The following is a 22,651-nucleotide window of genomic DNA, read 5'->3' as shown; positions in this document are numbered from 1 at the left end:
CATTGGGAACCTCTACTCCTGAGTGAGGAATCTTCTTTGCCCTGAGGCTCTTTAGCTTGCAGGGGCATCTGTAGAGCTCTGTACCCAAGAAAGCTCCTCCTCCTCTCCAGCTTCTCAGAGCCAGCATCCTCAGAGGCCCTGGCTTGTCTTGGAGCTTGGCTTCAGTGGCAGAAGATGAACGGGAGAGAATACCCTGAAAGTGGGGCACAGTGAATTGTAGCTATACACCAAAAGCTTGGCTCCAGCTCTTTGAAAGTAAATCTGGGTCACATTAGCTGCAGGGATGGAAAATGACCACGTGGGCAGAATTCACGCAGGCAGCAAAAAAAACGACAGCTAATCTGTCCTTTCTCTCAGGCTTAGGGTCTCTGTGGGACCCCAGCTGGAGAGGGAAGGTGGTTACTGCGTTGCAAGGTGCCATCTTTATGCAGTTGATTTCTCAATGACTTTCCAAGTGACATGGAGAAAGGTATGGAATGCTCAGTCAAGCTCATGCCTTTCTGTTCTGAAACAGCCTAGGACTGGGGTTAAGAATGTGGAGGGGGAACTGATTAATTTGGGGGCTGTGAAAGGCTGTCATTTCCCAGCCCCATGGGCCCAGGGATTAGATGCCTTCAGAAGAGCTGACAGTGCTGCATGATCTAGGGCTGAGCTTGTCTTTTATTTCAGCAGTCCTTTCCCTAGGGAAAGGTCTGTGAACATACCCGAGCATGAGTATTTATAGCCCTTCATCACCAAAGTGCTATACTGAGCCTGCTTGGCATCCCTTCCCCCAGTTGCTGTGGGGGGACCTGCTGTGATTTGGCCCTGGGTCTGTTGGTGGCCACCTGTCATTTAGAAGCCGGCCAGCTTCCTGTTTCTGCCTTGGCTCTCCTATAGGAACAGAACTGGTGCTCTCGGGTGGAATCTACACCCAGATCTTGGATGCTGATGCAGTGAAAGGCTCAAAGCCCTGTAATTTGAAGTGTGATTATGGGCTTAAGTTTCATTTCTGAGCTTTCCCCACCCCTACCCCAGGAGGTGCCAGGCCTTTGCCTTGTGTTCAAGGGGAGGATCCTGCCCGGAGCATCAGTAGGTGGTGTCTCTGGGCATTCTGCCTCCTTGCAGCATAAGCAAGTGCCCCTCCCTCCCTCGTTTACTCATTGCCTCATTTGCTCAGTCTTCCATTCATTCACTCAAGGGAATAATGGTTTTGGAAATCAGTTGGAGCCCCAGTTCCACCACTTATCAGCTGGGTGACCCTGGGAAGTTACTAACTTTGCTGAGTCTCAGTTTCCTCATGGTTAAAATGGGGGAACAAGAGAGCTCATCCAAGCTCAGAGTCTGGCAGGGTGGATTTGATGAGTTGGTGGGAGTAAGGTGCTTGGCCCAGTGCCTGCTAAGTGATCAGCACTTGATACATATTAGCTGTTATCAATAATGTCATTCATTCACTCATACACTTTTTCATTAATTCATGAACAAATTAATTCATACCTCTGTTCATTCGTTAATCACATACTCACTCATTTACAAACATTCCCAGGGCTGCTTTGTGGCAGGCCCAAACTGGGCTCCAGAACCCAGTTCCTGCTTGCAAAAGTAGTTAGAATGCAACGTGAGCTGTGCTTCGCTGCAAGCCCAAGGAGAGTTAGGAGGAAGTTCTGAGGGGGAAGGCTCCTGTCAACCCTCCCAGCTTAGAGCGATGGTAGCATTTGATCTGGGACTTGGAAAAGAAATAGGAATTTGCCAGGACAACCTGAAATGAGAGGGCGTGTCCATGTTGCTAGTTTCTGTTCTCACTCTCCTTCGGTTTCAGTAGGAAGGAAGAAAAATCAAGAGAGAAGAGTTATAGGGGTTAGGAATTGAAGAATACAGTGGGTGGTTTGGGTAGTTGAACTCTGGAGTCAGTTCAGGAGCTCCAGAAAGCTTACGCCAGCTGGAATCCCCTAATAAATAGTAACTAGAAAAACTACCATTGTTGAGTCCTAAGTGTGTGCCAGATATTAAATTGTATCATTTAATCCTCGCAGAACCTGAGAAGTAGTTGCTATTCTTGATTTTATGTAAGAGGAAAGTTAAACTTGTCTGCAGTCATGAGATAAACAAATAGTGAAGCTGGTATTCAGCATTGCTCCACGGGGGTGGGTGGGTGGGGGTGGGGGTGGAGGAGAAGGGCTCCTTTAGTGTTGGTTTCCAAGTGCATGGTGACCCTAGGAATACAATATATACAATGGGCTCTGTGGATTTGTACAGTGCTGTGGCCCTAATTGGTCTGCCTAATTCCAAAACCCCTATACTTTTCAAAAAATTTCAAACATATACAAAGCAGTGAGAATAGTATGATGAATTCCTGTCACCCAGATTCAAGAATTATCAATTCATGGCCAATCTCATTTCATTCATACACCCTACTCACCACTCCCCCCACCCCACCCCACCCTTATGTAGAAGGAAGTTCCAGTAATCAAACACTTTTGCTTCCCACACTTTTAAACCACTGTTACACCACCTTTCCTCACTAGTGCTTATCTGCTTCAGTGGCCATCTCTGAAAACCAACCAGCGCCATTCGACCCATTTCCCAGGAGCTTTGTGAGGGATTCCAACTCCTGAATGCCAAGGCCCCAGGGGCAGATGTATCGGTGTCTTTTGGCTGATATTCCTGTCTTTCTAGCCTGAGGTTCATGCCCTACTCCCAGAACACACTGAGCCAGACTGGAGCAGACCTGGTTCCACGTCTAAGATTTCTGAGGATGGTGTCTGTTTTGTCTGAAATACTACCTACCCAGGAACCCTGGTTTGAATCAGGATACTGCCAGTGTAATTGAGGAAAGTATCTAAAAACAAGGATTCAGTCTTGAAAGGCAGAAAGCTTCTTACAGAATTGAAGTCTTTAAAATCATGGAGGGAATGACTTCTATTCTTGTAAGAGGGGCCTGTGCCCCAGGCCTGTCCTGATGCTGGTGAACTATTCCACATGACTCTGACCTCAACCGAGAGCAGCGCCTGCCACTCTCCAGGGCCTCTGCAGGCCTCAGGGATTTGTGCTCAGGGAGAAGTTACCAGGCTGCTAGTCACACTGTGCCTTAGAGATTTCTATCCTGAGGTGGTGTTTCAAGTGGAGGGAGTCATCATGGGTAATGAGCCTACCTCCCAGTTCCCCCAAGAGTGCAGACTGCCAGCAGCCCTGTTTGGTAGGAAACTTACAGGGCCCTGTTTCTCCCCCTAGGATGAATCTCTCTCCTGCCCAGAGTAGGAAAGGAGATTGGGTGTGGTTGGATGGGCTCCTGTTAGCCTGACTCCTTCAAGAAAGAAAACAAAACTGTTTCATTCATGAAGAAGCTGGGAGATAGCAGAGGGGCCAAGGCCTTCTCTAACTACTGTTGTTTTGTAGGTGTGTCAGGCTTTGTGCTTAGTATGTTACATGCTTTACCATCCTAATCCTCAAAACAATCTAGGAGGTAGGTATGAGACAGTAGAGGAAATTTGGTAACTTACTCAAGGTCTCCCAGCTAGTAAGGGGCAAAACTGGGAATGGCACTAGCTCTGCCTAGGACACCACATTGCCTCTCCCATTACAAGGAACAGTAGTTTAACAGTAGCTAACATCTGCACAGCACTTCAAGGTTCACAGAGTGCCTGAACACCCATTATCTCCACCGAGCCTTGGAAAGCCCCAGGTGGGTAAGATACTCCATGCCCCATTGGGACAACTGCTTATCAGGGCTCAGGCCTCTCTGTTCATTTCCCCCAGTAAGGATTGGAGATTCTTTGGCATTGACTCTGAAAGCCAGGGGAGAAGGCCTAGGGAGAGGCCGAGGTAGAGAGACTTGATGAGTTGCTATGGTAACCCAGATGGCTGAGTAACCATTTTGAGGGTTGCTATGGTGACAGGGGCTGTCGGGTGGCAGTGATCTTGTCTTCCTGGGTGGCTGGCACCATCCAGGCCTCTTGGATTAGAGATGTTGCACTTACTGAATGGAAGAGGACAGCCATGATAGCAGACAAAGGCTTCCTACCCCGGAGCAGATTTGGGAATTTGAGGCAAAGTTTAGAATGGGTTTCCAGGAACTGGGCAGAATGGGTGCTTTGGCTGGGGTTGGCCAAAGCCTGTGCCTGAGAGGCTGGTGGAGCTGGGCCCAGAGGCTTCCTGAAACTAGAACTGGGTGACTTTATTCCAACAGCTGGCTCAAGGTAAGGACTGGGACAGCCCCTCTGTCTGGCACCAGTTGCTGTTGGGGGATGTAAAAGGGACAGGAGACAGCCTACCTCTGAAGGAGTAGAAGGAACACACACACACACACACACACACACACACACACACACACGCCCTACTAGCAAATAATTTATTTATAAAGCAACAATTAACACATGCAAAATAATGCAGCATGAGCCAAACTGAAGACAAAGTGCTGGAAGAAAACCTTCTAGAGCTTGGGGGAGGAGCACTAGCAAAAGGAGACGTAATTTTGCACCCCCTTCTTCCCTCTATGCCCACGAAATTCCCTCAACCCTTGACCACTGAGTGGATATTAGAATTGGATTCTCAATTGTCTTGAATCACAGATCTGCCCCCCGCACCTCCTCCTCTGTGTCCATTCCTTTGGCAAATATTCATTGAACATCTACTAGGTGTAAAGTATTGTGTCAGGCCCTATGATTAGGAAAGATGAAATAGATGTCTCTGCCTCAAAGAACTTATGAATCAGGAGGTTAAGGAGGCAATGATACACTTCATGTGGTTGGAGCCTTGGGAATATGGGAAAGGAAACGTGTTTGGGATTTGAGGAGGGCCTCTTCCACCTGTGGGTTGATTAATAATAACTTCATGTCATAAGTTTCAGAGTTAATGCCAAAGAATCTCCAATCCTTTGAAGATGGGTAGGATTTCAATAGGTGGGGTTGAGGGGCAGAGGCTCAGAGTTTGCTTATAGGGGAAGATGCAGCACGCGAGGGTATCTTGGGCAATCAGCCTGTAAAGGAGGGTAGAGGGTACACCGTGGAGGGCTTTGAATGCCAAGGCTTAGAAAGGGGATGCTGTGAGAAATAAGCATAATCTGTTCTTACTAGTCAACAGCCACAGACCTCTAACTAGTTATTTTAGTCATTTAGTCATTAGTCATGGAGTATTTTAGGATCATCTGGTTCATTCATGCATGCATTTAATCAAAATTTAAAAATAAATATTTAATGAGTGTCCCCTACATGCCAGGTCATTTGCTAGAAGCTAAGAATCTTGTGGTGAGCAAGCCAGATTATGGCCCTGGCCTTCAGGGAGCTAATGATTTAGTAAGGATGAAAAACATTGGACTGATAACTCCAAATGTGGTGGGTATTATCAAAGGGGAGTTTCAGCAGAGGGATGAGTATGAAAGAGCCAGGCCAAAGGAGGAGAGTGCAGAAGGGTTACAGCCAGGAAGAACAGCAGTTGGGAAGGCCCTGAGGCAAGAGAGCACAATGAAGGAGCTGAAAGAAGTTGAAAGTGGCTGGACTTTAGGGAGAGGGGCATTTGATGAGGCTTAAGTGGTGGAGGACAGACACCAAAGAAAGGACTGGGCCTTATTTACTTGTATTACCCTTTTCTCCCACTAGATGCCCTTCTGAGCACATGATGCCTCCTTCCCCTTCCCCATTGCAGCCTCCTTAGATGCAACAGCAGTCTCACTCATCAGGAGCCAAGGAAAATCACGGACCCAGGGAGAAAGCCTCAGAGCTTTCCCAATTGTATGGTCTGGCTATAATTTAGACTGTTGCTTGGAAAAAATGAAAAACCTCCCCTTCATAGGCTTTCTTCTTCCCATCCCCCTTTCCCCCAGCCAGCAGTAGCTTTGTTCCTTGGTCCTTGTAAAATTTTCTCTGTATAAAACAGGAACATCAACCAAACATGTGGACTTCCCCCTTTCCATCCATTAGAAGAATGGTCTTCAAAAATCTCATGAGAGCATTTAAATGCAAATTTTGTCAAGAAAGCAACTTGAATCTGAGAGAAACCCTCTAGCCACAACCCAAACCAGAAATTTCTTCCTTGATTCCCATGTTTCTTAGTAGGAACCTCAACCCCTTGCCCTCTCCCCCCAAACCACGGAGGTCCTCAACAAAGCCTGATTCCCAGAGTAGACTCTCTTTTCCTCCTTGTCCCTGTTCTTTCTTCATCTCTGGCAAGCATCAGTCACAATTCTTGAGGAACCTGCTCACTCCTAGCAACCCCAGGAGTGCAGGGCTGGAGAGATTTTCCTATTTACTGTAATGAAAATGAGGATGCTGATGTCTGTATGAGGATGGGGGTGGAGGTGTATGTACGGGTATGTGTCTGTGTCTGGGCCTTCTTAGCCCTACTGGTATAAAATAATATTGGAAATGCAGATGACTCAGCACTGATACAGTCAAGATCCCCAGAGTTAGCATTTCTGTATTCTCTGCTGTTTACGAAAAATGTGCTTATGCCATCAATCCACCAACTCCATCATCCTGCATTTTCCACAAAAAGCCTTTTATTTGTTTTAAAAAGAATAAAACTCAAACATATTTCTCTTCTTTTCTTAAACCTAGCTCATTAGCAGCTGACACTAACCTGTGAACTATTTTTTTTTTTTTTTTTTTAAGCACAGACTTAAACTGGAAGGAAATGAGCATTTATCCAAGGATCCTCCCTGTCCTCTGATTTCAGGCACTTTTTGTGATCTCCCGACCTAGAACTTGGGCAAGCCAGTAAAATTTGATGGAACAAGATATCATTAATGACTTGCTTGCTCGATTTCTGATCATGGTGTGATGTGGCAACAACCAGCATGCACGTATTACTGAAAAGCATCATTTCTTCTTGTTACTGGTGTGCTGAAGATTGATCAAATACTTGGCATTTGTCACTCATCCCTGCCCTGGGAGTTGAGAAGCTCCTCTTTTAACATCTTGAGAATGGGAACTGGAATGGAAGCCCAAGTCCCAATTCTGGCTGCTCAGTGTTGCATGAATTTTTTTTTACTTGCTAATGTGCCATTATTGTGAGATCAGCCAGCTTAACTTTTTACCCACAAGCATCTCTCCACTTCCCCAAAAATTGGGAGGGATAATGAGTGAATGAGGGTAGATGTGGGCAAAAAGTATCACCTCCATTTACCTGCATTCCTCATTCACTGCTCTTGGCCCCAGAGTGCAAAATAAATATTAGGAATGAAGGATACACAGCTGAATGGAGGATCAGATGCTTGTTGGTAATTTTGTCCCCAAAATGGCCCTAAATAAATCCCTACCCATATTTACCAGTTTCCTTTCTATATTCTTTCCTTTGCCCTGATGACAGGGAATAATTGGCTTCCCTTTCCCTTTCCTGATCAGTTATGCTCCAGAATCCCTTTCTTTGTTCCATAACAGTCCTGGTTTAGTCTCAAGTTCCCACAGTTCTCCCTTTTGATCTAAGTCTCTCAGTTTGGATGGCTGTCACAGTTTAATAATCTTGTTGGGCTTTTCCCTTATGGATTTATGTCCTCCTGTCTCTGCAGTCAGAATCCTGTTTTCATTTCTCACTCAGATGTCATTTCCCAGGCTCTGGCTCCTCATCCTTGGCCTGGTTTACTTCATGGTGTTGGGTCTGCCTCCCTCATTTCGAGTTCAGTTTCTGGAAAATCCTTTGTTCCTGGGATTCTTTGTGGTCTTAGTGTTCACACTGGTCCCACACTGCAGCCCTGTCTGGATTTTGCCCTTGTCCTCATTCTGACCATGTCTGGTCCCAGGATCTAAGCCATGTCGGTCTTCTGCTCTCCCTTCCCTTCAGTTCTTCTAGTTTCTTCTCCAGCAGCAGCACAGGCCCAGCTCGGTTTCTCTCCAGCCTGGGGGCTCCCTCCTTTGTCCCAGATCCGGTTGTAGGTCAGCGCCGCTTGGGGCCGTTTTGCCACCCTGCGGATTCTTGCCGGGGGTCTCCCTACTTCTTGGGCCGGCCCACCCTTTAATCCTGTCGTGCGTGGGACCTCCCAGTCACCTCGACTCCCGCTTAATATTCCCCGCGTGGGCCGGGCTCTCGTTCCCCTCGGCTCGGGACCCCCGCTCCCATCCAGGCCGGACCATAGTCCTTAGCCCCCGGGGGGCCCGTGTGAGGTAGCCCAGGCCCAACCGGACGTAGCCTGAGGTACGCGGACGCCGCGGCCGCGGAGGCTGCGGGAGAGGGCGGGGAACGGGCCGGGCCTGGCGCTCCTGACAGGAGGAGCCGCCGCCGCCGCCGCCGCCGCCGCGCCGGGGCGGGCTGAGGGAGGAGCGGAGCCGAGGGGTGGGGTGGCGGAAACGCGAGCCGGGACCCGCGGAGCGCGAGCGGGTCGGGTGCGAGCGGACTGAGGAGCTGAGCGCTACTGAGAGGCCGGGCGAGACAGGCGGGGAGCAGAGACCCTAGGGCGCCGCCGCCGCCCCCGAGCCTCACAAAGGGCCGAGGCTGGGGACGCCGCCGCAGCCTCAGCGCGCGGGCCTGGAACCGGCTCCCGTCGGGACCCGGGGAGAGCGCGGCGCGGGCGGCCATGGCCGGCTACGTGCCGGGTCAGCAGCCGGCCAACCGCAGCCAGGAGAAGGAGTTCGTGCAGGCGTACGAGGATGTGCTGGAGCGCTACAAAGGTACGGCCGGCGGGGGCGGTCGGGGGCTCGGGGTCGGAGCCGGGGCGCGGGAGCCCCCTCGGGCTCGGCCGGGGACCCGCCGGGAGCTCGAGGCCCACGCGCTTGCTGGCGCGGCGTGGCCTTCGGCGTCCACCCGCCCGGCCTGCTGCAGGTGGGGCGGCCGGGCGGGGTCGCGTCCACCCCGGCGCTTCTAAGCTCCTGTTTGCCGGGGCCAATTTATTTACAGAGTTGAGATAAGCCTTTGGAACCCTCTCCTACAGTAGACGGCGCTTTTCATGTCACTATTATCTGGCTCCAGCTGGAAGGAGGCTAGACAAGGAGCTGGCTTTGGAGACCTAATGCTGTGGGGAGTTGCTGAGGAGGAGGAGGAGTTTGTGAGAGAGAAACCACCCATTCTGCTCTCTATGCGGATCTTCCTCTCCAAGAGGCTCGGACAGCTGAGTGCCCGCGGAGGGCCCCTGGCCCCCTTTTGTTCCCTCAGCCTCAGATCAGTCGCGTGGAAGCCGAGATTGCGAACCACCTTGGTTTTTTTGGGGGGTGGGGGGGTCGGGTGGGCAGCGGGTGAGGCATCTGCTCTTGTCAGTGGGTGTGCAGTTTTTGGTGAGAGGGGTCCCCCCTCCCCCCGCCCCCAGCCTCACCCCTCTTTAGACTTGAGCCTCACTGAGGCAGGGGTCTAGTTCTTTTTTTTTTTTTTTTAACTCAAAAATAAAGATTTGTCTTGAAGTGGGGATTTCAGCCCCTGGAGGCTCTCTTGCTAAGGAGTTCTGCTAGCTAATGCCTAATTTAAAGCTTGGGGTGTATACAGAAAAAGTTTTGGCAGGCTAGAGGGTCTTGGACTGCAGTTCTCTAACTGCTCTAGGTGCCCCTTAAGTGGAAGCCAGGGATGCTGGCCTTGGGAGGCCCCTGCTTGGATCTTTAACATCCAGTTCTGGGAATTTGCTTTGTATGGCAGTTGTACTTTCCACAGACATGGAGATTTTCCCAGAAACTACATAGGCAGCACTTTCTCCTATTTTATTCAGCTCAGGCCCTTGTGACTGGGACTTTAGTTTCTTTTCATCTGAAGGAGAGGAAACTTCAGCCTTTATGATTGAGTCCAGCACACTTGTTTACGACACCTACCCAGTGAAGGGAAAGTAATGAAGAAGTTGTAAAATGCTTCTTTTTCTTGTGGCATTTGAACTCTGCTTGGGAATGCAGCAGGAGGAAGAGAGAGAGAGAGAGAGAGAGAGAGAGAGAGAGAGAGAGAGAGGGAGAGGGAGAGGGAGATATGAAATGCTAAAATGGACCATGGACCTGCTAGTTCTGCTTGTTTCCTTCTGCATCAGATCCTGTAAGCTGTACAACTTTTCCTGTCTGCAGTAAGTTTTCTGTAAATTCTTTTTGGTCTTTCTTTCAAGAAAGGTGGTTCATTTCAGAACACAAAGAGGTTAGATTGTGCTGCTGAACTTCATTGAAAAAAAATGCTGCTAAGTGAATAGTTCCATTAAGTTTCTTTTGCATGCTTTTGAGCAACACTGCACTCTACAGGGGAGGATAATCTGGGGCTGTCTTGGGCTGTAACACCTATAAACCACCAGCACTAAAACAAAAATAAGTGAAGAAATCTCAGTACCTTATTGGATCATATTGCTGGTGACCTGCAGCTGGAAGAAGTTGGACTCCTAGCAAATGAAACTGGGGTAAAAGGGGGAAGTAGGGTTTGTTCTTCTTGTGTTCAGTTCTTTTAGCTGTCTCGTTCAGTTTGGCTTTCCTTTGAAAGACTTTGATCAAGTGTATAGGAATTTGATCCTTCCTAGACACAGGTCTCTTTCTTGAGGGGAGGAATGAGTAAAAAATTGTTGGCCAAAGTAAATTAACTTGATCTTTATGAGGTGCTTGTGCTGTCTGCTCTGTGATAGGTGCCCAAGGATTCCCCACCCCCTACTGCACCATTCTCACTGGGAAGTCAGAGTGGCTTAGTGTTTGGGCCTTTTGTTACTTTGCTCTATGGAGTTCCTGCATTTTCTAGGCTTAGAAATCCCTCAATTCCCTTAATAGGAGAGATTGTTCGCCTGAGCAAAGGAGTAAGCTAGAATCAATAGTTCAACCAGGGGAGGTAGTTTGTGAGGTTAATGCCAGGAATTAGTTGTGGGAGAGAGATGGGGAAACAGATTTGATGATGATCGGGTTTGAGATCCTCATTGGTTGGCCACCAGATTTCTTGGATCTTTCTCTCTGCTGCTGTTGTTTGGTTACCTCCTTCTACAAATGAGAATGGGATTTTGTATTCAGAGGAGAACTGAAGTTTTCAACAGCATAAACTGCCCCCCCTGAAGGGGCGAAGTTGAGAAGTGATGCATTTGCAATGTGCGGGGAGCAGCTGTGTTAGGAGTGGTTGTCAAACATGGATTTTCCAGAACTGTGCCTGGCAACCATTTCCCTATGTGTTGATAGTGCGTGGTCATGGCAGGATTAGATGATTTGGCACGGACATTAAAAAAGCTTTCCTTCATTTCCCAAATATCCCAAATGCTCTTGGATAGCTGGCCAGTTAAAAGTAGACATTAGATTATCTGGGTGGCAACAACTGACAATGCTGTAGTATATAGTCTTCATTCCTACAATCCTGCAACAAACAATTAAGTCTCTACTGGAGGTGATATAGTAATAGACATTGGAGATGCCAGGATTATGAATGAGATCTGGTTCCTGCCCTTGGTCTCGCATCTAGTGAGGGAAAGATACATGCAAACAAGTAATTGAGATGCTGTGATAAGCATTAGAACAGAGGTCTGTATAAAGTACTGTGGAAACAAGAGGAAGGATGACCATCTCCATCTGAAGCTCTTTGGGGGATTTGACAAAGGAGGTGACACTTGAGTGGGCCTTTAGGAATGGATGAAATTTTGCCAGGTGGAGGAGTATAGGATAGAGAGAGGGCAGAGTGAATAAATAGCATGAGCAAAGGCATGGAGGTGTAAAAGTTAATGGAGGGGTTTGAGGAATGTGAGTAGTTGGGTATTACTAAAGGGCTAGAGTGTAGGTGGGAGTAGATACTGTAAAGGAGCTTGAGTCTAGCTCCTAAGGGTTCCTTTATGGCTTTATTTCATAAATAAAGGGAATAAAGGGAGCATCATAGAAGTTTAAAAAAAGCAACTAGTATGCAGAGTTTATTAATTCACAATAGGGGACATACCTGGCCAGTGATTGGAATACTTTGCTATCCAAGGCATCTTCCTACCTATATCAAAGTGTTTATGAAGTTGAGTTATCAGATGGTTTCTTGTACACATGGAAACAAAGAAAGGGATATTTCATCTAGATGATAACAGGAGCCAGTCACAAAGTTTTCCTCTCTGTGAATTTAGGTCCTTATGAACACCAAAGGAAACTGAGAAGAAACATTTGGAGAGGTAGGAGAACCAGGATCTGATTCCTCCCCTAGGATAGAGGCAAACTCTACGGAAGAAGCAGGCCACATTTGGGCATAGTTTTAGATTTTTAGAGAGGAGGTTTAAAAACAAATACGATCTGGGTTCATGGTGGTTGCCTAAGCAGAAAGGGTAATATATAACTTGGTTCAGGCAGAATTAGACTTTCTGTTTTCACAAAGCCCTGAAGACTAAAGTCTATATGCTAGGGTGGACTAGGGATAAAACAGAACATTCACATTTCAACATTGGTAACATCAACTATCTGGTACTTATAAACTTCAAAGTTCTTACTCTGTGCCAAGGGTTACGTGAAATTAGTTAGGATTGATTTTTGTTTATCATATCACAGAAAAGAACCTACAAAACTTACTGAACAGAGAATTAGGAGCAAAGGGACTGCATATTATGTAACAAAACTAGCCAGGCACGGTGGTATAATAGAAGGAGACCAGGCTTTGGGCTCCAATCCTAGTTTTGCTGATTAACTTCTGCTGTGTGACCTTGGAGACGTTGCTTACCTCTCTGATCTTTGGGTTTCTCATCCATTAAGATGGGGATAATAATACTAGCTTCTTGGAATTCATGAGAATATAATTGAGCTGTTGGCATGTGTTAGGTCATTACTGTTTAGAAAAAGTTTATATTTTGCAAAGCAGTGCCAGATATATTATCTTGTTTGATTTTTATAATATCCTGTAAGGAAGGCAGTATACAGATGAATAAATTTAGGTATAAAGACTTAAATTATTGTTCAAGATCCAGGTTCCTGATTTCTAGATGAGAGTTTCACATTGTACCATAGGACGAAAATTTAAAATTAGAGCAGTGACTTAGGTTAAATGAGATTATTGTGAAAATGCTTTGTTAGTATCATTGTGTTTTAGTCACGTTATTGTTACTGGTTTTTAGTCTCTGAACATAGTCACACAGACACATAGTTTGTGTGTCTATATTTCTAGATCTCTGAACTGTGGAGAATTTCTTCCTTTTATGTGGGAGGGGTATCCTTTTGACATTTTTGCACAAAAGCAATGTAGTTCAAAGTGACAAAGTTTTATCAGTACACTGGAACATACAGGCTGAGGATTTGGGATTGTTTACCCTAAGTGAAGCTCTGAAGCAACCTCTTGGTTGAATGTGGATTCGGGTTTTAAATTCCTTTTTGAACAACGTGCTAGAGTTGGTGTGGATAGTTTATATAATTTCAAATTAATATTTTCATAGTTATCTTCCTGTAGAGTGGATAGCGTATAGACAGAACAATAGAGTAATTACTGCTTTTGGATATGGACACTGTTAATTCAGAAAGTGAGTCAAGTCCATCTGCTGGGAAATCACAAGCTTTGGCCAAGTTCATGCTGTTGAAGTAATAAAGTATGTGCATGTGCTAAGAGTGCTTGTGGGAGCTGCTGCTTCCGTTTTGGGGCTTGCTTGGCAGGTGACACAGTGCAAGCCAGGGAAATGCATCAGCTGAGGCCTGTTATCCTGGTACTTCTCAATACCAATCCAGGTTTTAGAAATCATGATGGAAACAATACTTAAAAGTTTGTATCTCTGGGAACAGAAACATCCCAAGATCAAAAGTCATAAGTGAACATATAGTGTCTTGATGTTCTTGAAAACATGCAGGTGTTGCTTCCTTCACTATATAAGATTGGTCCTTTGAGCTTCTGGTAATTATGTGTTGAACCATGGTATGGTGTGCTGCTGTTCATGTTTTTAATTGGAGTTGAAGCCTCTGTAGTCTTGCTTCTACCAGGGACATTTACTAATTTACTGGACTGGAGGAGCCCTGTCAGACCCTTTGGATTGGCTTGTAGTATCTAAGAACGTTTATTCTACCTTTTTTTGTTTACTTTTAATAAAATATTTTTCTTTCCAGAGCTTCTCATTCCTGGAATAGATTACAGTGGATCTCTGGTTTTTTGTCTCCAGCTTTTAGGGCCTTCCATAATTTCACTTGCTATGTAAACCCAACTATATCAGCTGTTTTCTCCAACTCAGCTCCATTTGGGCTGGTGTTAGTGATCCTTCTTGCTACATTGTCATACATGTCTTTGTTTATGTCCTCTCTTCCTGGAATGCCCTCTCCCTTTCTCTCTGATTATTTAAATCTTATCTGGTTTTTTTTTTGTTTGTTTTTTTTTTGTTAAAGCTAAGCTTGAGACCTGTGTCCTTCATGAAAATTTCTCCTGTTACTCTATCAATGATCTCTTCTTTCTCTGACCTCTTATAATTACGTCTCCCTCACAATTAGTCTCTTAAGTACAAACAGTTTTGTATTATTCTTCTACTGTCTCATGTCTGTTGGATTGTTTCCCTAGTGAGGTTTTTAATTTTTATTTTCTTATACTTTAAACTGAATTCATTACATCTCTTATCAATGTGAGGAGATGAGAAATGTTATTTTTGCTTTTTTGGAAGCTTTAAAATAAATAAATAGATAAAATAGAACCTTTTTTAAATGAGAGGTTTGGGACTATTGGTCTTTGTAAATTTTTCAAACATTATTTGATTTTTTTAAAATTATGGTAACATATACAACATAAAATTTCCCATTTTAACTACTTTCAGATGGCATTAATTACAATCACAATGTTGTGCTACTATTCCTAATGAGGTTTTATGTTCTTACAGCATAGGGACTTTTTATAGTTCTTTTATATGTGGTTGATTGGCAGGGAATTTCTCTCAAGAGAAGTGTCAATCATATAAGTACTTTCAAGTTATATTTAAAAATAATTTTCATTCATATTACAAAAGTCATGTGTTTAATGTAGAAAATTATAAAAATATAGGAAAGCAAAAGAGCTTTAGATAATATGCCTTCCTTAGTTGTGTTGGTGTGTGTGTGTATAGGAAAGCAAAAGAGCTTTAGATAATATGCCTTCCTTAGTTGTGTTGGTGTGTGTGTGTATAGGGGTCAGGAGTGGAGAGGCAGGCAAGCTGACAGATAGACATGCTCTGACTAGGAGAGAGTAGAACTCTCAAGGATAGGCTCTTTTTGGGCAGCCTGGGACATGGTACCCTCAGTTTGCTGTAGCTGCCTAAACTTGTATAAGTCTGCTCCCAGTGGGCACAAGTATTCAATTTTCTCTTTGTGTTCAACCCTTTTTTTCTTCTCCATGACCATATGTCAGTCATCAGGGGTGTACCGATTATTAGTGATGGTCTGGGTTGTGGCCAAGGACAAGTTAGTTAATTGGTCATTTAGCATCTTTCTTTTGGGCAAGAGCTTTGCCAACTGTGCTGCTGGATTCCAACTTTTACCACAGTGAATTTCTATAGTGATTTTTGTTCATAAAAGGTAAACACAGTTCCTTTGTGTTGAAAAGAATGAGCTTGCTTGAAGTGTCTTTTTGCATTTCAGATGGTTTTCAACCTGTAGGAGCATGTTAGATTGAGACATATAGAAAGTGATTTTTTTTTTTTTTTTGTCAATCAACAACAGTTAATAAGCTCACTGTGTACACTGCACTCTACTACTTGCAGGCAGATACTAATACTTGCAAGCAGACCATCCTGAATCAAAATGAGGAACCTGAGTTTTATACAGTGGGCAGGGTTAATGCAGTTGTGTAAATGATGGATGAGAGTGGAGGTCTACTCCTTAGGAGTCTGCTGTTGTAATTGAGTTATGAGGTTGGATTAAGAGACGGTTGTCAAAGAAGGGAAGGAATATATGTGAGAGACTTTTTGGGCAGGTTCAGGGACTTAAGTTTAGAAACTAAAATTGCTGATTCTTTTCTAGAAGATTTTGCCTTGAAAAAGAATTAACTACCTTTCTTAGGCTTTTCCAAAATAAAGTCCTTTTTCTTTTTGTATAAAATCTTTTCTTAAAGAATTTACTCTGGTCTGAATTGTTGATAGGGCTGTACAGTTGAACCTGCGACAAAAGGTTGTGTTTTGTAGCTTTTACTTCTCATTTAAATTAGCAACCCCGAGTGCCCCAGGACCCCCATTCTACCTGTTCCCTGGACAAACTACATTGTATGCTTCCAGGAATACATGCCAAGAATTGCATAAGAAATCCCCTTAAAATCCACCTAAAACCACAACTGTATCTTGATTTGCTAATCTCCCAGGGTGTCATAGGGCTCCTTGGGAGGATCGATTCATTCATTAAATTAATAAAAATTTATTGAATGTCTGCTTTGCACCAGACAGTAGGCTAAATGCTGGGGAAACAAAGATATTTGACCTTGAAGCTCTATGATCTTACAGTTTATTTGGGAAAACATTGATAAATGAACAGTTACCATCCAGTGCTATCATATAGGTAAATGCTGGTGCTATGGTAATGAAGAGGAGTACCCAGTGCAGCCATGGTTGGAAAGGGTCAGGGAAGGTATCCAAGAGGAAATGGAAGCTGAGCTGTCACCTCAAGGACTCAGGAGAGAATGAACAAAGAGTTGAAGGGGAAAGGACATATGAACGAGAGACCTGAGGAAAGATAACAGGATGTTAGTAAGGTTGCTGCATAGAGTGTGAGGGAAGGAGAAATGAGATGAGGTAGGAAATTGGGCAGGACTAAAATGTTGACTGGCCTGTTGTGTCATATGGTATAGAGTTTGGGCGTTATCCTAAAGGCTTTTGGAGATTTGATATAAGAAGTTAGACTATGATCAGATTTCCTTTTTAGAAATACTCCCTTTCTGGCAGCAGTGCAAGGAAATATTGGAGTGGAGCAAGACTGATGATTTAGCAGGGAGTGATTACCGCTTAAACTAACTTTGAGGAAGTAATGACGTAGCAGTGGGCAAATCAAGAATTGTTAAGGGTTTTGGTGATAATTAGATGTGGTGTATGAGGGGAAAAGGAAGATCCTTACCGTGACTTGTAGGTATTGGCATGGGGTATCTGTGTCGGTAGGGGATATTATTAACCAAAATATAGGGAGTATGAGAGGAAGTGGTGAAGTGATGGCAGAGATGGTGCCAGAGAAGATGCTGAGTTCAGTTTTGGTTGCATTGAAGTTGAGGTTTCTGTGGGATGCTGTTTAGAGATGTCCAGTAGGTAGTTGGTTGTATAGTTATGTGTATTTATTTGTGAGTCTCTTGCCTCAAGAGAGCTATAGAGGAGGCAGTCATCAGCATATTGAATCAAAGCCACAGGAGTGAAGAAGGAGATTTCTTAGGAAGTATATGTAGAGTGAGAAGAGGACTGAGACAAACAGTCTGGAGAATTACAAGGGGGTGGTGGTGGTGGTGGTTTCAGGAGTAAAGGGAGAGGATCCCCTGAAGGAAACTGTCCATAGAAAGGGAGTGGCCAGAGAGGCAGGAGAAACAAGGAAGGTGTGCCAAACACTGTTAGATTCTGCAGAGGTCAAGCAAGATAAAGACTAAAGATGTCCATAGATTAGCTATTTAAAGGTCACTTTCCTGGAACATTTTCAATCTCTGAAACATTTTCAGTGGAGTTTTAGGAAGTGTATTCCAGAAAGTGGTGGGTTGAGGAATATATATGGGAAGTGAAGAAGTAGTCAGTGAGTTTTGAAACCTGGACTCTGAGGGAATGGAGAGGAGGAAGGCATTATATAGAGGGGGGTGTAGGGTTGAGGGAGTTTTGTTTGTTTGTTTATTGTACCATATGAGAGATTAAAGCATGAAGTTCAAGCCTGTCTTGGGCATAAATCTCATAGGCAAGCATCACGACTCTCCCTTGTGTAGTGGAGCTAGAAACATTTGTGGTCTTTGCTTTCCATGAAATTGCAGGACTAGTATACACCATTCTGTTTGGACTAGGCTTGTGAAGACCCAGGTACTTTGCAAGACTAGACAGAGTTGCTATTGTGGAAGATGCAGTCCCCTTGTTTATTTTGACAGATGAGCAGCTAAGGTGATGGATTTGTTCTCATGAATCAGAGCCCTCCCTGCCTTATCTTCACAAGTTCAATATAATCACTACCTTTCAGAAAGCATAGTGTCCTTCAGAATTTATCTGACCTCTATATCTAAACAAGAGTATTAGTTACCCTTTACTTTGTCCTCCACTTACTTGTTTTTTCCCCTTTAGTCTAGTGTAGAGGATATTTCCTAATGAATTAGTCCCAGTTCAGAATTGTCTTAGGTCTTACCTCTTTTGGTACATTCTGTGTCCTTTGCTTGTTAACTGGCATATTCCCCACAATATGGCTTGTTTTCTGCTCCTAGTTTTATAAATTTGGACTCTAGATTGGATAAACTTGACATGAGTCACTCCGGGGAGTGGTAGGTGTGTCTCCACTAATTGGGAGACTCTTTGATCTTGTTTCAGTTTCTGCTTTGCCTTATCTGGTACAATTTCTCTCTGCATCCTGCAGGAGGTATATGTATATCTGTGTGTGCCTCATGTGTGTGGTTCACACATTGCAGTGGATGGTCTGCTCCAAGGGATGCGACTTTGCATATATGGACCCCCATTATATCCTTGTCGTCTCCATCAGCAAAATGCCTCTTTGAATGTAGTATAGTATATAATACTAGTTCCGTTTTGCTAATGCTGCTGTTTTGCAAAATACCAGAAATGGATTGGCTTTTATAAAGGGGGTTTATTAGGTTACAAATTTACAGTTCTAAGTCCATAAAAGTGTCCGAATTAAGGCATCAACAAGAAGATACCTTCACTGAAGAATGGCCGACGGCATCTGGAAAACCTCTGTTGGCTGGGAAGGCACGTGGCTGGTGTCTGCTCCAGGGTTCTGGTTTCAAAATGGCTTTTTCCAAAATGTCTCTGGGCTTGTCTCTCTTAGCTTCTTCAGCAACTGTACTCTAAGTGTCAGGGTCCTCTCTTAGCTTCTATGGAGAAAACTCTGGGCTAGCATCTCCAAATGTCTCTAAGCATCTGTTTTCAATGGCCATCTCCAAAATGTCTCTCTCAGCTGCTCTTGGGGCGTTTTGTCCTCTCTTAGCTCCTGTGTGTCTTTAGCTTAGCATCTCCAAACGTCATTCTCTCTAAGCATCTCTAAGCATCAGCAGGCGTCTGGGCCTGGAGCTCTCTTTTAAGTAGTCCAGTGAACTAATCCAGACCTACCTTGAATGGGCTGGGTCAAATCTCTATGGAAACATTCAATCGAGAGGTCACACCCTAATCAAAAAGATTAATCAGTCTGCTCCCACAAGATTGCATTAAAGAATATGGCTTTTTCTGGGGAATGTAATATATCCAAACCAGCCCAATACTGAATAAATAGAGTTCATAAACTCTCTGGAGTTCACAGTATACAATAGACATTACCGATGACAAAAGGCAGCAAACAGTTTGTAAACAGTTGAACAAATAGTGGATGGTCACTCCTCATTTACCTGTCATTTCCACAGTAGAGGATATGCTAAAAAGAAATTTAGTCCAGAGGGAAAGAGGACTGACAGAGGCATGTTCATCTTCTGTTCCAACTAGGATGACAGCAGAAGTGCCATCCAATGACCCTTTGGTGCCAGGCAGTTTCTAATGTCTTTTCCAGTCATGCAGGACCTTATTGCCATGTTATCTTCCCATACAGCCAGAACTGGGAACCTAATGGAGCCTTCATTCTCCCTTGACCTGTGGTCCAAGTGGTAGGCTCTAGTTTCCAGCAGGGAGAGCCCCTGGAAAGCTTGGGCCCACTGGGTACAATTATCTTTGTAACATGAGAAAATTCACCCCAGACCTACTGCAAACACATGTGCTCCCAAGCACCACATACTGAAAGCAGCTAGGGCTAAGCCACAGCCTGAGCTTGGGGTCAGTGTTGAGTTGGAAGAAGCTGGCTGGCTTGGTCTGGGGTGCCTCCAGTGGGCAAGAATGTAGGACCTGTTCAGCCTCTTTCACAAATGGAAAACAGGGACTAGACTAGTTTAGTTGGGGTGCTTTGAGATCCTCACATCTCTCAGAGGACTGGTTCATTGCTTTTATTGTTATTGTTAATGAGTATAGTAACAGTATTCCTGTAATACTGCTTTTATTAGGAACAGTGGGGAACTGTCAGGGCTGAAATTTCCTTCCACCCTCCCTGTGAGAGAGAAAGATAGGGAGCATTGGATTCCTATCAGGCCTCCTTTCTCTGATCATCCTGTGGGAGGTTCCTGGAAAGGGGTGAGGCAGTGGAAGGCATGGTCTAGGTCTTGTTATGAATATGCAAATGAGAAGGGATAAGAGCCAGTTTCTGATGTAACTGTAGCACAGGTAGTATATTAGTAAGAAACGATAGGTCTAGGGGCAATATTAAGGGACTCAATATAGGCAGAAAATAGTATCTGTTGTGGTCATTAGCTGCTTCCCCCTGCCTTTGCATGTTGTCTAAGAACAGAGCCAAAAACCTTGTATTCTTTTTCTCACCCTCCTTTTCTTGATTTTCTGACTTATAAAAATGTGTAATCCTTTCAGCAAATAAGTTGTGATGATATGGAAAGTTAAATAAACAAAAGTTCCAAAGATTGGGAAGCTGAGTGGTGGTTTGATTTTGGTCTTTAAGTATAACAAATGTCTTTCTTGCAATTTATCGTAAGTCAAAACTGCCTTATAGCATTTCTTACTATGTTTTTTGTTACTTAATTTCTATGTATATTTTTCTCAACTTCCCAACCTAATTGTGATCTCTGCAGGTCCAGGTTGTATCAAATGAGATAATGATGCACTTTGCAAATGACGGTGGCTATTATTTTTTTGTATTTCCCACAACTTCCAGCACTCTTCACACTGGGTTTTTTCACATGGTTGTTCCACAGACATCTCAAAATCAATATGTTCAAAATGGGACTCATTATCCCCTCCCTGCTCCCCAACCTGCTTCTTCTCCTGTGTTCATCGTCCCAGGGATGCTGTCATTGTCCATCAGTTGTTCAAGCCAGAAACCTGAACTTCATGCTTTCTCCACTTTTTCCCTCATCATGCACAGGCCGCCACTCTTTCACCAAGTCCTGTTGATTCCATCTCCTAAATCTCTCTCCATCTGTCATCTCCTATATCCCAACTGCTAATACCTGAGTTCAGGGCCTTATTATTTCTTACTTGGATTGCTGTGATTGCTCTTAACTGGTTTGACTTCACTCTGCCTTCCCCATCATGCTTTCCTTCATGCTTCTACCAGAAAAAAGTTTTCACAATTGCAAAACTAATCATGTATGTTCCCTGATTAAAACCCTTTAGTGGTTGCCATTGCCTATAGGATAAATCCCAAGCATACAACAAAAAAGTTTTTGATGGTTTAGTTCCTCATTGCTTCTGTGTACTCATTTTCCTTGTATTTTTCTCTTTATCAGAACAAAGCCGTGTTCAGCTTCCTGAGCATGCCAGGCTGGAGAATGTCTTTGTGATTTTTTTTCCCTCTTTTCCCTCTGCCTGGAATTTCTTCTTCATCTGTTAACCTCACTTGCTAGCAAATTCCAGTTCACTCAATCAAACCTAGTTCATGCATTGTTACTGTTGGGAAGTCTTTCCTGACCCTCTCTCCCATATGGTTAATCTTTTCCCTCTATGCTACCTCTGTAGGGTATATATATTTCTGATAATGCAAATTACAGAGTATTGTGGTTTGGTTGTTTACATGGTTGTCTCTCCACACTCTAAGCTCTCTGCTCCGTTGCACAGTGCCTAGCATGTATAGGTGCACACAGATTGGTTATAAATGTTCACTGAATGAAATCATGTCTAAATAAAAGGTTATAGTATTAGGTAATAGTAAGAAAAATTCCAGTGCACTTAATGGTAATAATAATAGATTGTTTGAATTGTATGTAACTTTTTGTTCTTAAAGAATTTCAAGAAGAAAATACAGCAACTGTCATGGATGGTTTAATTCTTCATTTGCTAAAGACAGGAAACTGAACCTAGTGTTCTGATGTTCCTTTCAGATTTTTCTCTCTCCAATCTGAATATCCTGCTAGCTTTTCATATAAGATTCTGTATGAGACACTTCTGTGCTGAGTGCTTTGTGTATACTAAATACATAATCTAAGACTGAAAATGTTATTATCAGATGGGTTATTATAAAGTACGGAATATAATAAATTCCCCTTAAACCATTTTCTAATTCCTGTCTCACAGAATATTGGAACTACATGATTCTCTGCTCTCCATTTCCCAAACTCACTACTCCTCTTTGGAATGTTACAATTCTACTTTACTTTAGTCCTGGAACTCCTTGTTTTCATCTAACATACTTTACTTATTTTGTAAATATTGTCTGATTCTTCCTCCCCATTAGAATGCAAACTCCCTGAGAGTAGAGATTTTTATTTAACTCTTGTATCTCTAGTACAAGAGTGCTAGAAGTAAAAGAGTGCTAAAAGAAGTATTTGGCATATAGTAGGGGCTCAATAAATATTTGTTGATGAATAGACTAGAAATGATCAGTTCAGCTCATTCTTGTTCCTGATAAGGAAATTGAGAAATGGAAAGGCACAGTACTTGTTCAAGGTCATATGACTGGTTAGTGCCTAAAGCCAAATCTGCTGACTACCAGGTGAGTTATGTTTTTTTATGAAACTGTACTTAGTCACAGTTCTTTTATATGATCTGGTACTGATGTGCATTATGTACTTAACTGTATATCCCTATAGGTAGAGGTAGGAGAAAGAAAAAAGACAAAGCTAATATGTATTGAATCCTTACTAAATGCCAGACACTTTATCTCATTTAATCATCATAAATGACATCCTATGAAATTGGTAAATTTTACAGATGAGGAAAATGAGGATTAAG

The 22,651-nt window shown here is 43.9% G+C and overlaps 1 protein-coding gene across 22 annotated transcripts in view; it reads left to right on the top strand.

Moving 5' to 3' along the window:
- The window catches only part of MACF1 (microtubule actin crosslinking factor 1), a 356,335-nt gene that overhangs the window by 5,251 nt on the left and 328,433 nt on the right, over positions 1 to 22,651 (top strand). Inside the window, exon 1 of one of the 22 annotated variants that reach the window (XM_037827634.1) lies at positions 8,268 to 8,576. The exons of the other annotated variants lie outside the window; for them this stretch is intronic. Within the exon in view, the coding sequence (XP_037683562.1) occupies positions 8,483 to 8,576 (94 nt within the window). The 5' untranslated portion in view covers positions 8,268 to 8,482. Of the gene's footprint in view, positions 1 to 8,267; positions 8,577 to 22,651 lie in introns of those variants that run through there. 22 annotated transcript variants of the gene reach the window in all.

This window comes from Choloepus didactylus, chromosome 2 (genome assembly GCF_015220235.1).
Source record: "Choloepus didactylus isolate mChoDid1 chromosome 2, mChoDid1.pri, whole genome shotgun sequence".
Classification (NCBI taxonomy): Eukaryota; Metazoa; Chordata; class Mammalia; order Pilosa; family Megalonychidae; genus Choloepus; species Choloepus didactylus.
This window is presented reverse-complemented; position numbering and strand designations above follow the sequence as displayed.